The sequence below is a fragment of the Saimiri boliviensis genome, chromosome 12, assembly GCF_048565385.1.
Source record: "Saimiri boliviensis isolate mSaiBol1 chromosome 12, mSaiBol1.pri, whole genome shotgun sequence".
Lineage (NCBI taxonomy): Eukaryota > Metazoa > Chordata > Mammalia > Primates > Cebidae > Saimiri > Saimiri boliviensis.
In genome coordinates, this window is record NC_133460.1 from 68,842,541 (window position 1) to 68,861,000 (window position 18,460).

The 18,460-nt window shown below is 33.6% G+C and overlaps 1 protein-coding gene across 1 annotated transcript in view; it reads left to right on the forward strand.

Annotated features, from left to right (window-relative positions):
• PCDH15 (protocadherin related 15) overlaps window positions 1-18,460 on the forward strand; it is a 1,717,060-nt gene that overhangs the window by 1,572,541 nt on the left and 126,059 nt on the right. Inside the window, exons 30-31 of the mRNA XM_074382505.1 lie at window positions 2,174-2,314; window positions 4,237-4,349. Coding sequence (XP_074238606.1) covers window positions 2,174-2,314; window positions 4,237-4,349 — 254 coding nt within the window. The remainder of the gene's footprint in view (window positions 1-2,173; window positions 2,315-4,236; window positions 4,350-18,460) is intronic.

Here is an 18,460-nt window from a genome sequence, read left to right on the forward strand (position 1 = left end):
CAAATATTTTTTGTAATCTTTAGTAGCTGCGTCAGTATCCTATCTGTAGAAACTGAACTATACAAGCACATTATATTAACTGTCACACTGCATAAGAGACTTGCCAACATGTGTCCAAACATATTGGTCATTCCAGATGTTAAAAAGAGAGAGGAGGGGGGAGGAAGTAAGAAAAGCACGTGACTTTCTCAGTGGTTACATGAAGAGTTTGACCTGCTGTTTTTGTTTTTGTTTTTCTTTTCTCCTTTAAGAATACCTTGGCATCCAGTTAGATGCACTAAAATATGACTAAGTCATATGCCTGCTATATATGTATATATATATGTATATACAAACTGCATTATAGTTATTCCTTTATAATAATTCCTGATGTTAAATCATAGTCAGGATATTTTATGAATTACACTGTTACAAAGTAAATCAGAGTAGTTGTCTCAAAGACTTTGGGGAAAAAGAATTTTGGAAATCATATCAGGGGTTAACAGTTTTGTGTACTTGGAAACAAATTACTTAATGTTTGTTTTTAATTATAATAATAAGTTTAGTAATCCCTGATACAATGTGATTGCTGTAATTATGAAGAAAACTACGTGTGCCTGAATAAGTAATTTATTGATAATTACGTGTTTACGACAAATTACTAAATCAAGATATCCCCTGATATTAAGGAACTAATTATTTTGGTCCATTATAGTCTCATTGAAATTCCCTAAGTTTTCAAGTTTGAAATATCCTTCATGCAGGTATGCAATTACCTTCTGTAGTAATTACTTATATTCTCACCATAATTAAGTCCAAATACAAGTGTTGCTTTCTCTAAAGAAGTTAACGTTGTAATGTAGTGTTTAGGGTTGAAGTCAAACCCTACCACATACTGGTTCTGTGCTTGAGATATCTTTTGACTTCTAGGACTTGAGAAATGTACAGGGCCTACGCACTGCAAATGTTATGTGCCCACCTCACTGTCACCTATATACTTCCAAATGAAACCAATCTAAAACCTACTGTAAGTGAGGACAGCCAGCACAATTTTGATTGTCCCTTTATAATCACTTTGATTCTTCACAGGTGTCCCCAAACTGTTTACACAGGGGGCCAGTTCAGTGTCCCTCAGACCATTGGAGGGCCGCCACATACTGTGCTCCTCTCACTGACCACCAGTGAAAGAGGTGCCCCTTCCTGAAGTGCGGCGGGGGGCCGGATAAATGGCCTCAGGGGGCCGCGTGCGGTCTGCGGGCGGTAGTTTGGGGACGCCTGTTCTACAAACTTAACAAATTTTAAATTTTTTCTTTAAAAGTGAAATATTTTATTTGGTGTTCCAACTCATCTTGCCCTATCCCTGAAATATTTCAGCATTCTTTAACTTACTATAAGCTACAAGTTCATTATCTTTAAAATGGGTAATAGAGTACACATATATTAGTTTTAATACGGTTCTGGCACATAGTAAGCATTTAGCAAATGTTAGCTATCATTAATTTACCATTATTACTACCATCTTCATTATTAATGGCATCTTAAAGGATAGAGCATTAATTTAATAATGTATATAAATACCTAGCATGGTAATCGACACAGTGTAGACGGTAAATAACTTTTTTATTTTTATTTTTTTAGCTTTCATGCCTGTTTCTGTACTTCACCACATTCTTCTCAAATTAGCCAAGCATGGTGGCGCACACACCTGTAGTCCCAGCTATTTGGGAGGCTAAAGTGGGATAGGAACACTTGAACCCAGAAGTTTTGAGGTTACAGCAAACTATGGTCATGCCACTGTACTCCAATCTGGGCAAGAAAGCACAACCCTTTCTCTGAATTAAAAAAAAAAAAATGAGATTTTTTATCTGAATTTCTAAAAAAGGTGTTTTGAGAGGCAGATGTAATTCACATAATTAAAGGAAACTGGTAGAGAAGATGTCCAAAGCAACCATTAATTTTTCTCTCATATAAATTACTTAAAAATAACCTGTAGTTGAGACACTACATTGATTCAGATTGAGTTATCATGAAGAAATAATAATCTGGCTACATTTCAACCCTGAAAGAATGAAATTATGGAAATACAATTTTTCACTTCCAAAAGACCATGAAATTTAAAGATCCATTTAATATTATCATTGCACTTTGTTTTAACTTGGTGACAGCAAATTAATAGTGATTCATTTTCTCTTAGGGATTACCTGCAAGTCGTGTGAGGTATAGGGTAGATGATGTTCAGTTTCCTTATCCTGCCAGTATTTTTGATGTGGAAGAAGATTCTGGAAGAGTAATAACACGAGTCAATCTTAATGAAGAACCTACCACAATTTTTAAGGTCAGTGTGTCTTTTCATTATGTAGTCTTTTGATGTTTAATTTTGATAGAGAATTTGGCTTAACATATGACAGCACATTTTTTTTCAATTTTTCTCCTTTTTAATTTTTTAAAATTAAAAACCTTTTTTTCTCTTGGAAACATACAAAATAGCAAAAAGAAAACCACTTGTTATCTTGCATCTTGGAGACACCTAGAATTTGCTATTTTGATCTCCATCCTTATTATGATATTTCATATAATCACAAATATGTAAATATGTTTTTAAATAACATAGTCTTATACTACTTTTAAAATTCAATAATATATTGCCTATGCCAATAAGTAACATCAATGCTATTATTTTAGTGGTTTCATGATATTTTACTATAGGAGTGTAACATAATGTTTTTCTTTTTAATATAATAATACTAAGTTGCTTTATAATTAGACTGTTTCCATTTTTTGTTAAAATAAATGCTATCTTGCAACTACTTGTATGAATATCATTTTCCCTTAGTGATATTTTTCTTAAGATCAGTACTCTTGATATATTATAATACCCCTTCCTATGTATTCTTCATCTTTCCTAAGAGTATCCATTTTCCTAATAACCACTCAACACTGGATGTTGTTATATTAATCTTTGCATATATCTAGGAAAATATTATAGCTATTTGATTTTTTGTCAAATTTTACTTTTTCTTCAAATACTAATAAAATTGAACATATTCCCTCTTTTGTTTTTACATATTTAAAAATATGTTTGACAAATAATTCTTGTTTCTACATGTCAGGAAAATATTAAAAACATTTTGCATTACTGTAAGTAGACTATTTCATTTAGTGGGGGAAGATTGCCATCTTTAATAGTTACTTAAGATAACTTTTGTCACTGTGAATAAAGCCTTTGACTCTAAAGTAGGGAAATAGCTTTATCAGCTAACCATGTAAGTATCAGCGAGCAATTCTCATGATTTTACCACGTTTGGAATAGCTGATTTATTTGTAAAATAGCATTAACCCAAAGGTCAGTTGTTCCTCTCAGGATAATCCTTGGTTACAGTCTTCTGTGATCTAGGTTGAATTAGCTTATATTGTTAACCTGCAGCTTCCAAAATAATTTATATTCCAGAGTAGCATACAGTTTTGAAAGTATTTAACATGTCTTAAAGTAAACATAGAATTACTTTGATGTAATATGTTATTAAAGAAAGTCATCAATTATAAATCCTATTGCAGTAATAAATAATATCAGACATCACAATACTGAAGCTTTTTCTTAGTTTTCGTCATTTGAACAATTTCTGCTATACAAGTTTTCATCATTTGAACGATTTCTGCTATACCAAAATGAACTTAGTCTTATAATTTAATTGTTTTTAAGATAGTATACCAAAGAATGTTAAACTATAAAGATTTCTAATTTTATCCTCTAGAGTGAAGTATCTCTGCCCTATAATCTCAGAAACAATTAATTCACTAGAAAAATTAATTATTTTTGAGCAACCTAATTAGCTCTATGCTTTTTATGTGATTGAATTTAACACTTTTTAAATTAGTATACTGGTGCTATAAAATCATGTGTATTTACTGTGGGCCCTAGTGGAATTGCAGAAATGAGTTTTCGATGGGAGAGATATAGTATAATATGCTTGTTTTAATGGTCTTTTTTTAAAAAAATCATAGAGTTAGTTACTTTTTGAGTATTATCATCTGTCTAGTAAAAATAATAACATTTATCTGGCTGGATTATTGTAAAGATTAAGTGAGGACGTGGTATATTCTAGCATGTGTCTGCCGCATGGTAGGCATTGAGGAAATGATCTTTGCTCCCTCTCCTATGACCAGGAAATCCATTAGTTAAAAACATACATATAAAAATTATGCTCTTATGTCATTCTCATGTACAGCATTTAACTTGAATTTTTACTGCTTTTTAAGTTGGTGGTGGTTGCTTTTGATGATGGGGAGCCTGTGATGTCCAGCAGCGCCACAGTGAAGATTCTTGTCTTACATCCCGGTGAGATCCCACGCTTCACACAGGAGGAATATAGGTATTGATTTCTGTACAATTTTGAAATACATAAAATGTATAGGGCATTTTTGAGAGGAGTCTCTCAAAATTGATATAATATGAATTTATGAGTAGAATTTCCATTTTAGTTTAAACATTTCTAAATTAACATAATATATATTTTAAAGTTGTAAATAGTTAATATGACAATTTAATATAAAATGTTTTAATAATGGTTTGATGAGTAACAGTTTAAAAAAAATTAATGCAAACAAAAATACAGTTTTGTATTTTGGGGTTTCGATTCTGATTACTAATCTGAGTGATGAGAAGTAGACTCTTAGTTTCTCATTATTGCCAGGTAGAACATGTCATTCATTTTCCAATTTTGGCATGTAATCTGCAATGATATTTTTCATCTAATCAGTGTGTGTGTATGTGTTTATGTGTGTGCGTTTATGTGCATACATATATAGTGTGTATATATATATGTGTGTGTGTATATATATATATATATATACTGCACGTGTGTATATATATAGTGTGTATATGTAAATTTATACATAAATATACTCTGTAAATATATACATATACTACATATACACATATATAATACATATACATATTTGTATATACTATATGCCTATGCACCAATATTATATTACATATTATAGTTTATGGTTAATGCATATACCGTGTTAGTCACCTGAGACAGCTGTAACAAAATACCGTAAACTGGGTAGCTTAAACAACAGAAAAGTTATTTTTGTATTGTTCTGGTAGCTGACAATCCAAATTTAAGACCGGGGTGGCTGCAGGGTCAGGTTCAGGCTCTCTTCCGGTCTCACGGCCTTTTTGCCGTGTTCTTACCTGGTATAGAGAGAAAGCAAGCTCTCTAGTGTCTCTGGGAACAAATAACTACATGAAAAATAAAATACACTTTGAAAACAGAGTGGTGGAAATAAGATCACAGTATTGAGGAAGCAGTGTGAAGAGACACTTAACTATGTTGGAACATCATTAACAAGGTTTTAAGCTGTATCTTGAAGGAAATGTAGAGGTTAGTCAGTCCAAAAAGATATAGACAGTTGTTGCACACTGAATAATCAGCATATGCAGAAATATAAAGGAGTGTGGGAGTCTACATTAATTTCCAGAATACTTTAATAGTTTTGTCTATCCAAAGAAAAATTGAAATTTGGAGTATGATAATAATTGAGGATAATCAATAATGAATATTTCAGATATTGGAGAACTTCATCATGTTCTAGGGTGATTTTAGTGTTTTATAATTTCTTAAAATACTTTTAAGCGAGAAAGGAGCTAAGGTCCTGAGGGATAAGGTATGTGAGGGACACATCTACACTTAACACACTGAACCACGCAGTTTTACCCTTTCATACAAAGCTGCTTTTAGATGAATCTACACAAAATTAAATTATGTAATATAATTACCAGAAAATCCTCCATAGCATGTATGGAAATCGTTGAGATGTAAACCATATGTAGAACAAATAAGAATTCTTGTTTAATCTATTTTAAAATGTTATTCTTGCCCACATGTATATTATCATCTATTCATTTCCTTTTTTCTCACGTAGTAACATATGCTTCTAATCCTTTGGAATGGATTCTAGTTCTTTGCTATGGGATACAGAAATCCCTCCTTATCCACAGTATCATTTATCACAGTTTGTTGCCTGAGGTCACCTGTAGTCATAAAATATTAAGAATGGCATAGAATTTTAAATAACTCATATTTTAAATTCTATGCCATTCTGTGTAGACTGATGAAATCTTAGGCTGTCCTGCATCAGCCTGCCCTGAAGCTGAATCATTCCTTTGTCCATCGTATCCAGGCTGCACATCAGTCACTTAATAACGTCTAGGTTATCAGATTGAAAAAAAAAAATAAAAAAGTAAATATAGGCTTTGGTGTCATGTGAAGCTTCAGGCATCTACTGGGGGTCTTGGAGTATATCCCCCATATACAAAGAAGGACTACTGTATACAGTTTTCTGCTTTTGAAGAACTTCTCTAAATGTGTTTATTTTGGTGTTCTCAAGAACCAGATGAATATAAACTCACTTTCTCACTAACTTAACTAGATCAGGTATTGTCAAAAAATATGCCAACTCTTCCAAGTGGATACAAAAAACGCTCACAGTTTCAACTTAAAATTCCCATCAGTGTTCTTCAAAGCCCCTTGCCACAAGTCTCATTATCTTTGGAAACGCCAAGAAAAGAGGAAAGTGATCTAATGCTTAAACTTCCTCTTTAAATAAACTTAAGTGGTGTCTTGTTTCTCTAGGTTTTCATTTAGAGCTCATTTCCTTGTTAATAGAAATGTGCCTCCAGGTCTCTCTTTTAGCTAAAATATTGTGGCATCAAGGCCAAGGTCAGAAATTGAAACAGGGCATTGCTCATTTAATTTTCTTTATTAAGTATCTTTGCTTAATGCACATTTTAAAAATGCAAATGTGTTGTTCAATGTATAATGTACCATTTTGTACCATCTCTGCACAACTATTAACTACAAATAGATTCTCTTAATAAAGTTGTTAATTTAGAGAACAAAAATTATCCAATTATATGGCACTAAAATTAACAGCAGTCACATGGATACACGTGGGAGAATTTTGATCTTTCAGAACTTTTCTGACAATTACAAAATTGCCTTTGATTATCCCACTTCGTTCTGTATTCTGAGTTATAAAGATAATTTGGTAACCCTGTTGCATCCTACCATGTATTAGTAATCTGCACAATCGTACACACATAACTCCCAGAGGTGCTAGGAATCAGTATCTTGATCATGATGCATTCCGTAGTTCTTGAGTACTTAAAAGGATTAATTTTTATCAAATAATCAGAAAATTTGAAAAATATATACCATACCAAATATGAACAAGGACACTACTTTTTTGATAAATGCAAGTAATTGAATTTAAATGTTTAAATAGGTCTAAATTTAAACCAAAATTTCAACTGAACTATAAAGAAACTTAAGCTTAATGATCATCCTCTTCAATTAACTCTTCATTCTTTTGAAGCTCATTGAGTAAAGACATAGTAGTGTTTGGATGAATCCTATTTTTTTTTTCTCATGGGCAAACAGCTGGATTACATTTCCTCTCCATGCTTAATAGGCGTAAATTCTGAATTCTGCCATTTGACTGAATTCTGGCCAATAAAATACAGAACTAAGAGGTTTACATCATTTTCTGAGCAGGCTTAGTCCTATTAGCTGACAATTATATTGTTTCAGCTAATATATGTTGTTCAACATTTTATTGGTGTCCAACAATTAACTGTATAATATATTAATCATATTTAAAAACCATTCTCATTGTATTGCAGTGTTTCCCAGCTTGACATTTTAAAAACGACATTCATGGTAGAATATTTTTATTTCTGTATGGTGTTTTCTTTTAATATGTTCAGTTGCTAGCTTTGGCTATATGCCTATCCCATTTCAGGTTGCTTTGGAGGCCAACACACTTACCTTTCTTAACAAAAAGAAAAGTGAAGCACAGAATAGTTTCTGCAAACCTCATCTGCCTTATTCCCTCTCTATTTTTTTCAAATTCATTTTACTGACTCAACTGGAGGCACATAATTTTCAGAAATGCTAAATAACATTAATATTTGGTTATTAGGATGGTCCTTTGAGTTGGGATTACTCCTAGTGGAAAAACTTCTACTTCTGTAATCGAATTTGGGGGAAACATAAAAATGATAGCTCAAGATTTATGTTCTTTGTAGAGTGTAGCAGAAGGTTATGTGTTACAAATGGAAAGCAGAATTCTAAGTAGCTCTGTAAGCTGAGGTACACATGGTTTTTACATCTCAGGAATATGTTTATTCCAATATTTGTGTTTGAATTCTATAGGAAAAAATAGCATTTAATAAATGATTGTGTATAAAAGAGAGATTTTAAAGATAAAATATTTATTTTTCTTAGAATAACTGAATTATTGACCCATACCTCTCTTTGCCTTCACTGACAGTTGACTTTTTTCTATTAGATAGTCATTAAATCATTAAATCTCAGGGTAATCAGATGGAGTTAGGGTAGTTTAGGCCACTGTAATGGGAAGCCACCAAATTTCAATGGTTTCAAGTTCAGGGACCTGGGCCAACTAAGTGGGGGGCATCTTCAACATTCTGTTTCAAAATAAGTCATCATTACCATTTTAGTCAGGGGAAAGGGGAAAAGAGAAACATCTAGAAATTTCCTTAACCGAGTGAGGTGAGAATTGCAAATTTTAGTTCAGCTCACATTTCATAGTGAGAATCTAGCCACAGGTGTACATTTAGCTCTGACCAGGGGAGAGGAATGCTGTTCCTTGCTAGGCAACTGTGCCCTAGTTCAACCTCAGTTGTTGAAAAGGGGGAAATGGTGTTGGTGAAGACCTAGGTCATAAAACATGACTGTAACAGTTTACAGATTTGTAGATTTAATCACCATAGTGATTTTAAAATGACTGGTTAGTTAGAATGCACAGTTGGCCACATATGCTAATGATATAGTAGACTAGAAGCATTTTTACTTTTAAATATGTATTAGTGGAGTAACTTGTTCTTAAATAAGAAGAGAATGAATTTTTTAAAATTCAAAGCAAACTTCAGATTAACATTTCTGGTTGTTTTGAAAAAACCTTTATTTCTAGTGATTTGAGCTAATGTTAACAAGCATTAACATTACATATTCCAAATCAAACCTTTCTAGACTTCACAATAAAGATAGGATATTTGATATAATTACCTTCTCCAGTTTTCTGAGAAGTTTTAGTGTCTTGGTAACAAAAGGAAAAGAAAAAGAAAATAATAACGAAAGCATAATGGCAAAGTTTAAATGTGAGTCATGAGCTGAAAACTAGTATTCTGAAGACCATCAAAAATGTCTGAGAGTTTGCATTTACTATGTGGCATAACATTTTTCAATATACCAGTAGCTAAGCTAGACAGAGAAACAAAATCCATTGTTTTTTTTTTTTTTTTTTTTTTTTTAGAATTGAAAGCATTTTTAGGTTGTTCTATTGATATTTGCTTAGTTGCTGGAATAATGATAGACCTGTCATTATCTTTTTCTAAAATTGTAAAAGAACAAAATAATAGTCATAAATAATAAACACCATAATAAGTACTTTAATATTAACTAAAGGAAAAATCTACCAGTTTGCCAGTGAATTTTTTATGATAGATAATTAGTAGGTTTTCTGATTTATGTGAAAGTAGCACCATAATAAAAAGCCAAATCCTCCTTCTAGAGTTAATTATGGTATGCCTCTGTTTTGTCTATTTAAAAACTTCCTTTCTGCTAATGCTCCTTTGAAAAAGACGTAAGAAAGTTTGGAAATTATTCAAGAATTTTACAAAGACAACCTTATAAGCAATAGGTTGTCCCAAGGAAAATGACATTTTCCTGGTTTATGATTTATAATATTAAGATATATGTATTGGAAAAAGATTTGATTTTGTCTTTTTTCAAATCCTGTGAACTGTTATTATTTTCTGATGGCTGGCTTCAAATAATCATTTATGGTAGGCGTAATCACATAATGGGAAGAAATTTGCCCCAACAAGATATATGTTGACTTCTATAATGGCCAGAATTATAGTAGATAAGAATTACTACACACTTGATTCTCTTTGTGTTGTATGACTGTAATAATACTTGAAACAGACTCATTTTGTTAATTTCATGACCTTTTCACATCAATCTTTTATGGAGTCACTTAAGTGAAATGGAGGATCAAGACACTGTCTCCTTCATTTATCATTATGTGAACATCTATTCTATCCAGAAAACAACGAATTTCTCTTAAAACTTTTCAAATATATATCTCTTCATACTGTATACTATTCCTTTTGATGACAGAAGTGACCTGTCTAGTGCAGTTGCTACAAAGATGCTGGCTACAACCCAGTGGGTGCAAATAAGGCTGTGCACTCTTTGGAGTCAACAGGACTGGGAATCAGCAGGGGCCCCACCCACTTCTGAGTTGGTGGAGCGCAAGCCCAGATCTCCCTGGTGCAGGAATAGCCACCCAGCTGAGACTGTGGACATGGGCCCCCTTCCCGGTACATAAGAAGTGTATTTTCCCAATGTCTGGCCTCTCCCTGCTTCCACAGCCTGCTCCAGTTTCAGAGCAGAGCTGTGACCAAGCCCCAATCACTATCACCACCTGGCTGGATGTACACACACTCAGGGTGGTGCCGACACACCAGCCCCCTGCTGCCTCAGCCTCCTCTGGACTTTGGACACCAGTGAGCAGGATAGAGAAGCCAGGGTGGGGCTGAGGGTGGCCTGGAGCAGGTCTGCAGGCACTTCTTAGGCACAAACAGCCTGGGCGCCATGAATGGCAGTGGGAGGCAAACAGGCTTCTGGATGGAAAAAGACGAGTATGGTGAAACCCTACCTTCTAGCCAATTATGGCACGAAGCCTGGTGCTCGACTGCCAATTTCCTGAACTGGAGTGAGCATTTAGGATCCTTTTTGCAGGCCACCCATGGCGGCCCATGGACCAATCAGCATGTACTTTCTCCCTTCTGAAGCCCATAAAAATACTGGACTCACCCAGACTCAGGCAAACATTGGGACAACCTGCTTGAGGATAGGCGCTACCCACTTCAGATCGCCTGTCCACCCAGGGCTGCAGACTTCAGGACATGCCTGCATGTCCAATTCGGGTCTCTCGAGAGATGTATTGTTGCTCAATGAAACACTCTTTGCTTTGCTCACCCTTCAGATGTCAACATACCTAATTCTTCCTAGATGAGGGACAAGAGCTTGGGAACTTCAGTTCTGAATGGCAGGAAAAGAACTTGGGAAACTCGGTCCTGAATGGCAGGACTGAAAGAGCAGTAACAGAAACAGTGCTGAAACATACCTCCCTGACTTGCCACATTGTGGGTGATGAGGAGACAAGAGCAGCAAAATGGCCCTTCAGGGATCCCAGTTCTAGAGGCTCTCTGAGCCAGGGCTATGACGCCCTCTTTGGAACTCTGTGGTTTCTGTCATCTCCAAGCTACTGCATGCCACCACGTTCCCCTCATCCAGATGTGGGTGCCCTCTGTGGAAGCTGCTTGCAGAGCACCAGATCAATCCACAGGCTTTCATGGAGCTGGCATCTGTGCCAGCACCTGGAGCTGCCCTTCCCACCACAGCAGCCAGCCTGCCTGGCCGTGTGCAGTCGTGGACCCCTCACTCACTCACTCATCCACCCCTTGCTGCTCCACGCCTGGCTTGCCCTTGGCAGGCATGCAATCTAGGCTGGTAGAACAAGCCAAGTGAATCCTGCCAGGCTGAGTAGGCGAAACAAGCCCAGCGGGCTGAGCAGAATTCATACAAATATGCCACCAGCCACAGAGGCTACCTACTGGAAAAGCAACACCGCAAGGATCCCATAACATTTTCTGCAACTGTAAACAAATGTTTGCATATTTTAAGAAGCATACAAACAACCAAAAATCTCAAAATGTAACCAATCTTCCACACACATTGTTCCTCTTTTATTTGACTCCTTCAGTTTCTGTTTTTGACACAAATGTAACAGTGATACTAATGTCTTAGAATTTGCATGCCCCATGTGATTATGCTTCCTTCTTCCTCCACTACAAAGAGTTAAACAAAGAGTTCTTAAAAAGCTAATGGCATTTCTTGATTTTTTCTTGTTGAAACATCCTCCACCTCTCTTTCTCAAAATTACCTCCAACTAACTCCATTTTTTGGGGAGTAGGGGGGCAATGAATTAAGGCCAAGTAATTATCCTCTTTTACACATAAATATTCCAATTATGAACTTTGATTTACTAACCATTCAAGTGATTAGGTAGTTTCTTTATATACAATTGAATATCTTTATTTAAATCATTTTCTACAATTTGCTTTTCATTAGAAATTGAGAAAAATGTGTTAATCTTACTCATAAAAAGTCTATTCTCAAATTCATATTATGCAATGAATGAAATAGACTATAGAGATCATTTAATTGGCCTAATACATCAGTCATTCAATACTTGACTCCTTAAACAGCCCTTAGGAAATATGTTCCTCGTACAAATATTGCAGTAGATTTCAGAACACAGTAACTAGGACTTTGACCAATTGTGCTTCCTGGAGTTGAAGATCTGAGAGGGAGGTATATTCTTAGTGTCACTGCATGTTGGTGTTTGCTAAGAGGTTTTCAGTCAATTGTCTATTTAGATGTTTTGGAAATTGGTTACACTGTCAGAGTCAGTAAATTCACTTTATATATCTTTAATTTAATATCTACAGAAATAGCAAAATCCTAATAGTAGTTCGAACACATATTACTTGAGATTACATTGACTCCTGTAGGTGAAGTGAGTTAGCATTTTGAAAATGAGAATGACATTAGACCTTCATCTTAGGATGATGGACTGACTTAGACACACTGAAATTTACTTGTCATCAGTTTTAAAAGTAAATATCATGAAAAGGTCAACACGTCTGGAACAGATCATAGAGTCTCTATGTGAATATTGATTTTGAGTGGGAAATGTAGTATGTTACACAATTTATCCAAAAAATTGCCAAATAGAATTAATCGCAAACTTTTCAAAGATATATGCTACCTATATAGATAGGCCTTTGTTATTTATTTAAAATGGAAATCTATCAACTTTAATATTAAGCATTGCATGATTTAATGTCACATATGAATTTTTAAGCTTTGTATATTTTCAGGTGTAATTTCCATAAAAACCTAAATTCAAAATTTACATTGGTATATATATATTTTTTTAAAGAAGGGCAAATATTCCTAAGGTTTATTTGTTTACCTCTTAAGTTGATATATTGATAACCTTAGAGAAAATACTATGTCCTTGTCAATCTCTATTAATATATCAAATTCAAAATAAGAATATGACACGTGAACATTCTGAAATTTTGAAAAATTTAAACTTCTTCAAAAAAAACCCATCAGTTTCTCTACAAAAATAAAAATTTGATAGTTAGCTGATTCATATGAGTTAATTTTGTAACAAATGACAGGTTGAAAATTGTTTATAATTTATATTTAAAATGAATTTATCAAGAAGCTTTATATTAAAGAATAATTAGAGTATACTCTATAAAGGATTAACATTTTACCTATGGATATACAAAAACAGAAAAAGTATAATTTTTAATTGAGACATTCACTTCTGTAAACTATGAGAATGCAAATAATATTGTCACAAGGGCCAAAGAAATAGGAGGTGAGCAGTTCTAGTTAACAGTTCGTTACACGAGAGAATTCAAATTATCTTATATTGGAAGAATATAGCCACCATCATTTTCTTTCTTCTTTTTGAGACAGGATCTCACTCTGTCTTCTGGGCTGAAGTGCAGTGGCTTGGTCATAGCTCACTGCAAGCAATCTTCCATCTCAACCTGCAGCCTCCTAAGTAGCTGCAATCTTATGCCCAGCTAATTTTTATTACTATTATTATTTTGTACAGACAGAGTCTTGCTATATTGCCTATGCTATCATTCTTATAAAACCTTCCAAGTTTAGACTTACAGATTTCGAGAAAAGATTTTAGTAAGATGAATAGTAGTTTGGAAAGAATGATTTGTTTTGATTGCAAATAACGTTCATGAAAGCAATCTGAAGACTATTAAAATAATATAAAACAAACACACATGCAGAGAGCATAACTTGATTGCTAAATTTTTTTCTATTTTTGTTTAGATTTGTTGTATAATATAAGAGCTGACTTTACCTGAAAATAACCTTTTCTGTCTTTTTATGGCACTATTAAAACGTAATAGGTTTTGCCTCAAACGTAATAGGTTTTGCCCCTTTAACTATTGATGGAATGATTCTGACAATGTTTCATTATAGTTTTCATAGGCCTCCTGTGTACCCACAAGGAATTTAATTTCTCTTTCACATTTCCAAGGTTATACACATTTTGGCATTTGCTCACGTATCAGAGTGAAGCAAGTCTTCCATCAACAAAGGACTCCAAGTCCAAACAGTTCACTTTATATACACTGTTTAGAATTTGGCACACACTTTTCTATACAAGGAGTGATTTTCCAGGTCCCATAATTTTATTGTATTGTATCTATGGGAAATTTTGATCCAAGTAAAATGTATCATTGGATACATTATTTTATTAGTAAACAATGCAAACATATTAGAGACAGAATGGCATACTAGTTGTAGTCCTACGGTAATGAGTCTGGAGAAATAGGGAAAGCTAGATTGTGAAGGGACTGACTGAGCCATATTAAAAACTTTGTTCATTATCACACAGAAATTTGAAGACACCGAATGGTGTCAAATAGGCAAATGACATGTGCATAGCCTCTGTACGGAAGTCACTTTGTGCTTCTACAATCTGCAGGGAAAGTAAAATCTTACACTATTTACATCTTGATTCAAAATCATGACATTTTTATTACCAATTTATGATGGGTAAGACATTCATCTCCCAGCTTCTCTGGTGCTTAATAGCTATGCCATTTATTTAATCTTCTAATAATGCTTTTTACTTCTGGTAAACTTTTCACACGTGGTTTTATGCCATTAAGTAATGTACTTAAACTAAAATCACATGCACAAAAATTGAATAGAAAAGAAAAGATATATCAGGCAATTGCAATCCAGGAAAAGTAGAAATTACTATATTAATGTCAAATAATGTATAATTTAAAACAGAATTCTGATTATGTGTACACTCGGTCTCACTAAAAAATTGTAAATTTAAAGTGAGAGGAATAAATTTGTTACTTTATTATATCCATATATTTTCCGGCATAGATAAGACCATATAATTTCTTGTCCAAAGCAGGACACTTTTGAGAGTAAGAAGGGCCTTATGTAATAATTAAGGTACAGCAATAGTAAAGTCAAAAATTGTAAGTCAAACCATCATAAATCAGGGGATTGTCTGTACTTCAGTAAGTTTGAAAAATTTCTCCAACACATTCTTATGGATTTAAGCTTTAAGAGCCAATGACTATAAGAGATTAGAATACACTATTTTGCCAGACGAGGTGGCTCATGCCTGTAATCCCAGCACTTTGGGAGGCTGAGGTGGGCGAATCACGAGGTCAAGAGATCCAGACCATCCTGGCCAACATGGTGAAACCCCGTCTCTACTAAAAATACAAAAATTAACTGGGCATGGTGGTGCGCGCCTGTGGTCCCAGCTACTCAGGAGGCTGAGGCGGAAGAATCACTTGAACCCAGGAGGCAGAGGTTGCAGTGAGCCCAGATTAAGCCACTGCACTCCAGCCTGGCGACAGAGCAAGATTCCGTCTCAAAAACAAACAGGAAAAAAACAAAACAAAACAAAACAACAACAACAAAAAAACACTATTTTAATGACAACAATATAGTAATTTAAGCAAAGGGGAAAAAAAGCAAACACCCTATATTGCAGTTTTTGCTTTCAAATATTTGGCTAAACTGTTTATACTTCAGTTTTTACATTCTCAAGATGAAGATTCTTTAAGGAACTAAATGGAAGCAAAACTCTTAGTGACAGGAAGCAAGCATTCTTTGGAACATGCGTAAAAAGCAGTGTCTAGTCTTTTGTCCCTGCATTAACTTTCTTATCTAAAATCCATCCTAAGAAATCTGGGAGAACTGGCATCTCTCTCCTGATTGATATCTTTTTAAAACTGTTTTTCTTATTTAAATATGTGAAATTAGATCACTCTTATGCAATTACTCCAAAGTTACAAGTAATAGGAGTTCCAGTGGCTGTTTTTTTTTTTCTTCCCTTCCCATTTTCATTAAATTTCCTTATAGTAGATATCAAAATAATTCCTTAATTGGTACTAATTTGCAAATATATTGAATTCAAACATGTAAAAATAAATTAGACTTGTCTCTCAGTACAAAGAAAGCAATAGAGCCAGATTGAATACTAGTGAAATTTTATAGCATCTATTTACAAACACTTTATATCCTAAACTGCCTGGCTTTTAAAATAATTAGAAGCTTTATTTGACACATGCAACATTTACTTTTATTGTTACTTCTTGAACTCAACAATAAAAGTATATTTTAAATTGTAGGGTAATTGTTTCATCTATATTTATACTGTAAAAACTGGGTCTAACATTTAGACATTGCAAATTATGTTATTTTAGAATAGTCCTTATTCAGAAAATTAGTTAAAATGTACTTAATTGAAAGATTTATTATAATTTATATTTTCAAAAAACAGAAATATTAAAAGGATACATATCGATTAATCTATATCTTCATGAGGTTATATTATAAGTATTGTGCATGTAAATTCCGAAGCAGTTAACTTTTCTGGTTTGCACTTAATCTGCAAGGATTTATTTTTAAACAATAGATTTGGAGTTATTTTAATTAGTTTTCTTCTAACTATAATGCAGTTGTTTGTGATACATCCAATACAATGTAATATTAATCAGCAATAAAGTAAAATGAGTTATCAAGCTGCATAAAAGACACAGAGGAAACTTAAATGAATATTGATAAGGAAAGAAGCCAGTCCAAAAAACTACATACTGTGTGATTTCAACTATGTGACGTTCTAGAAAAGGTAAACATATAGAGGCAGTACAAAGATCATTGGTTTCCAGGGATTCAAGTGAAAAGCGGGATGAGTAGATGAAAAGCAGAAACATTTTAGGTCAGCATGAAGAAAGTTCACTAACAACCAATCCTAACAGAGAACTCTTGCTATGTGGAAGATAGCAGATAGAGTCCGTATGTGAACCAGCAGGAATAGAAACCCCAACGCTTCCCTCCATTGTATTCTGGGCTGCAGTGTTACCAGTGCCTGAACCTGGCAAGAGAAAACACGCTCACACGCAAGTTACATGAAGTGAATTTATTAATAGTTACTCTAACAGAGGTGAGGTGATATCTCATTGCAGGTTTAACTTTTATTTTTGTGATTATTAGTGATATTGAACATTTTTTCATTTATTTACTGGTCATTTGTATGTCTTCTTTTGAGAACTATCTATTCTGGTCCTTTGTCCATTTTTAAATTAGGCTATTGGTGAAAGAGATATCTCCACTCCCATGTTTATTGCAGCATTATTCATAATAGTGAAGATATGGAATCAAAGTATGTCTGTCAATGAATGAATGAATAAAGAAAATGTAATTTTATACATATATATATATATATATATATATATATATATCTCCAAGTAGTATTCCATTTTGTGTATATGTATATATACTACTCAGCCTTAAAAATGAAGGTAATCCTCTTGTTTGGGACAATGTGAATGAACCTAGACAATAAATAGTATTCTATTTTGCCTTAAATTTATTCATTTGTCTCAAATATGGAGGACACTGTGTTAACTAAAATACATAAAGCACAGAGAAAAAAAACTGCATGGTTCTAATAATGATCTAATAAATCTAACATATGTGGAATCTAAAAAAGTTGAACTCATGAAAGTAGAGCATAAAAGTGTGGTTACCTGGGTTGGGAGGGAAGGGAGGAATTGGAGAGATGTTGGTCAAAGGATACAAAATTTCTGTTAGAAGAATAAGTTGAAGAGATCTATTTTACAGCATGATGACCAGAGTTAACAACAATGTACAGTATTACATATTGCTAAGGGAGTAGATGTTAAATGTTTTCACCACTAATAAATGTGTGAGGTAATAAAATGATAGCTTAATTTAGCCATTCTACAGTGTATACATATTTCAGAACATCATGATGTATACCATAAATATGTCAAATTTTTATTTGTCAATTAAAAAATAAGAATACAAAAAATTCTGAGACCACTGAGCTTTTCTGGGAGGACGTATAATACTGAAATGCATAGGCATTATACCAGTATTTTTATCTAAATGTATTTCTCAATAACATTATTGAAAACAATTTATTAATTTCAAAAATACACAGCTGTTTTACATGTAAAATTTGATGGTAAGGATAATGCAAATAGTAATAGTAATGAGCAAAAATATTTAAAATTACTCTAATAGCTCTTTTTTAAAATTGAAATACTATTGAGGATTCTGTTTAAGTATTAGTTGAGGTGATTTGGGAATTTAAGTCAAAACATGTAGATTTTGTTTAAAATGTCCAATAAAGGTAGATGTGTTGCCTTTATGGAGTAAATAGGAAGTAACGGTGCCAGCAAGGACATAAAATCCAGTTCAGGTCA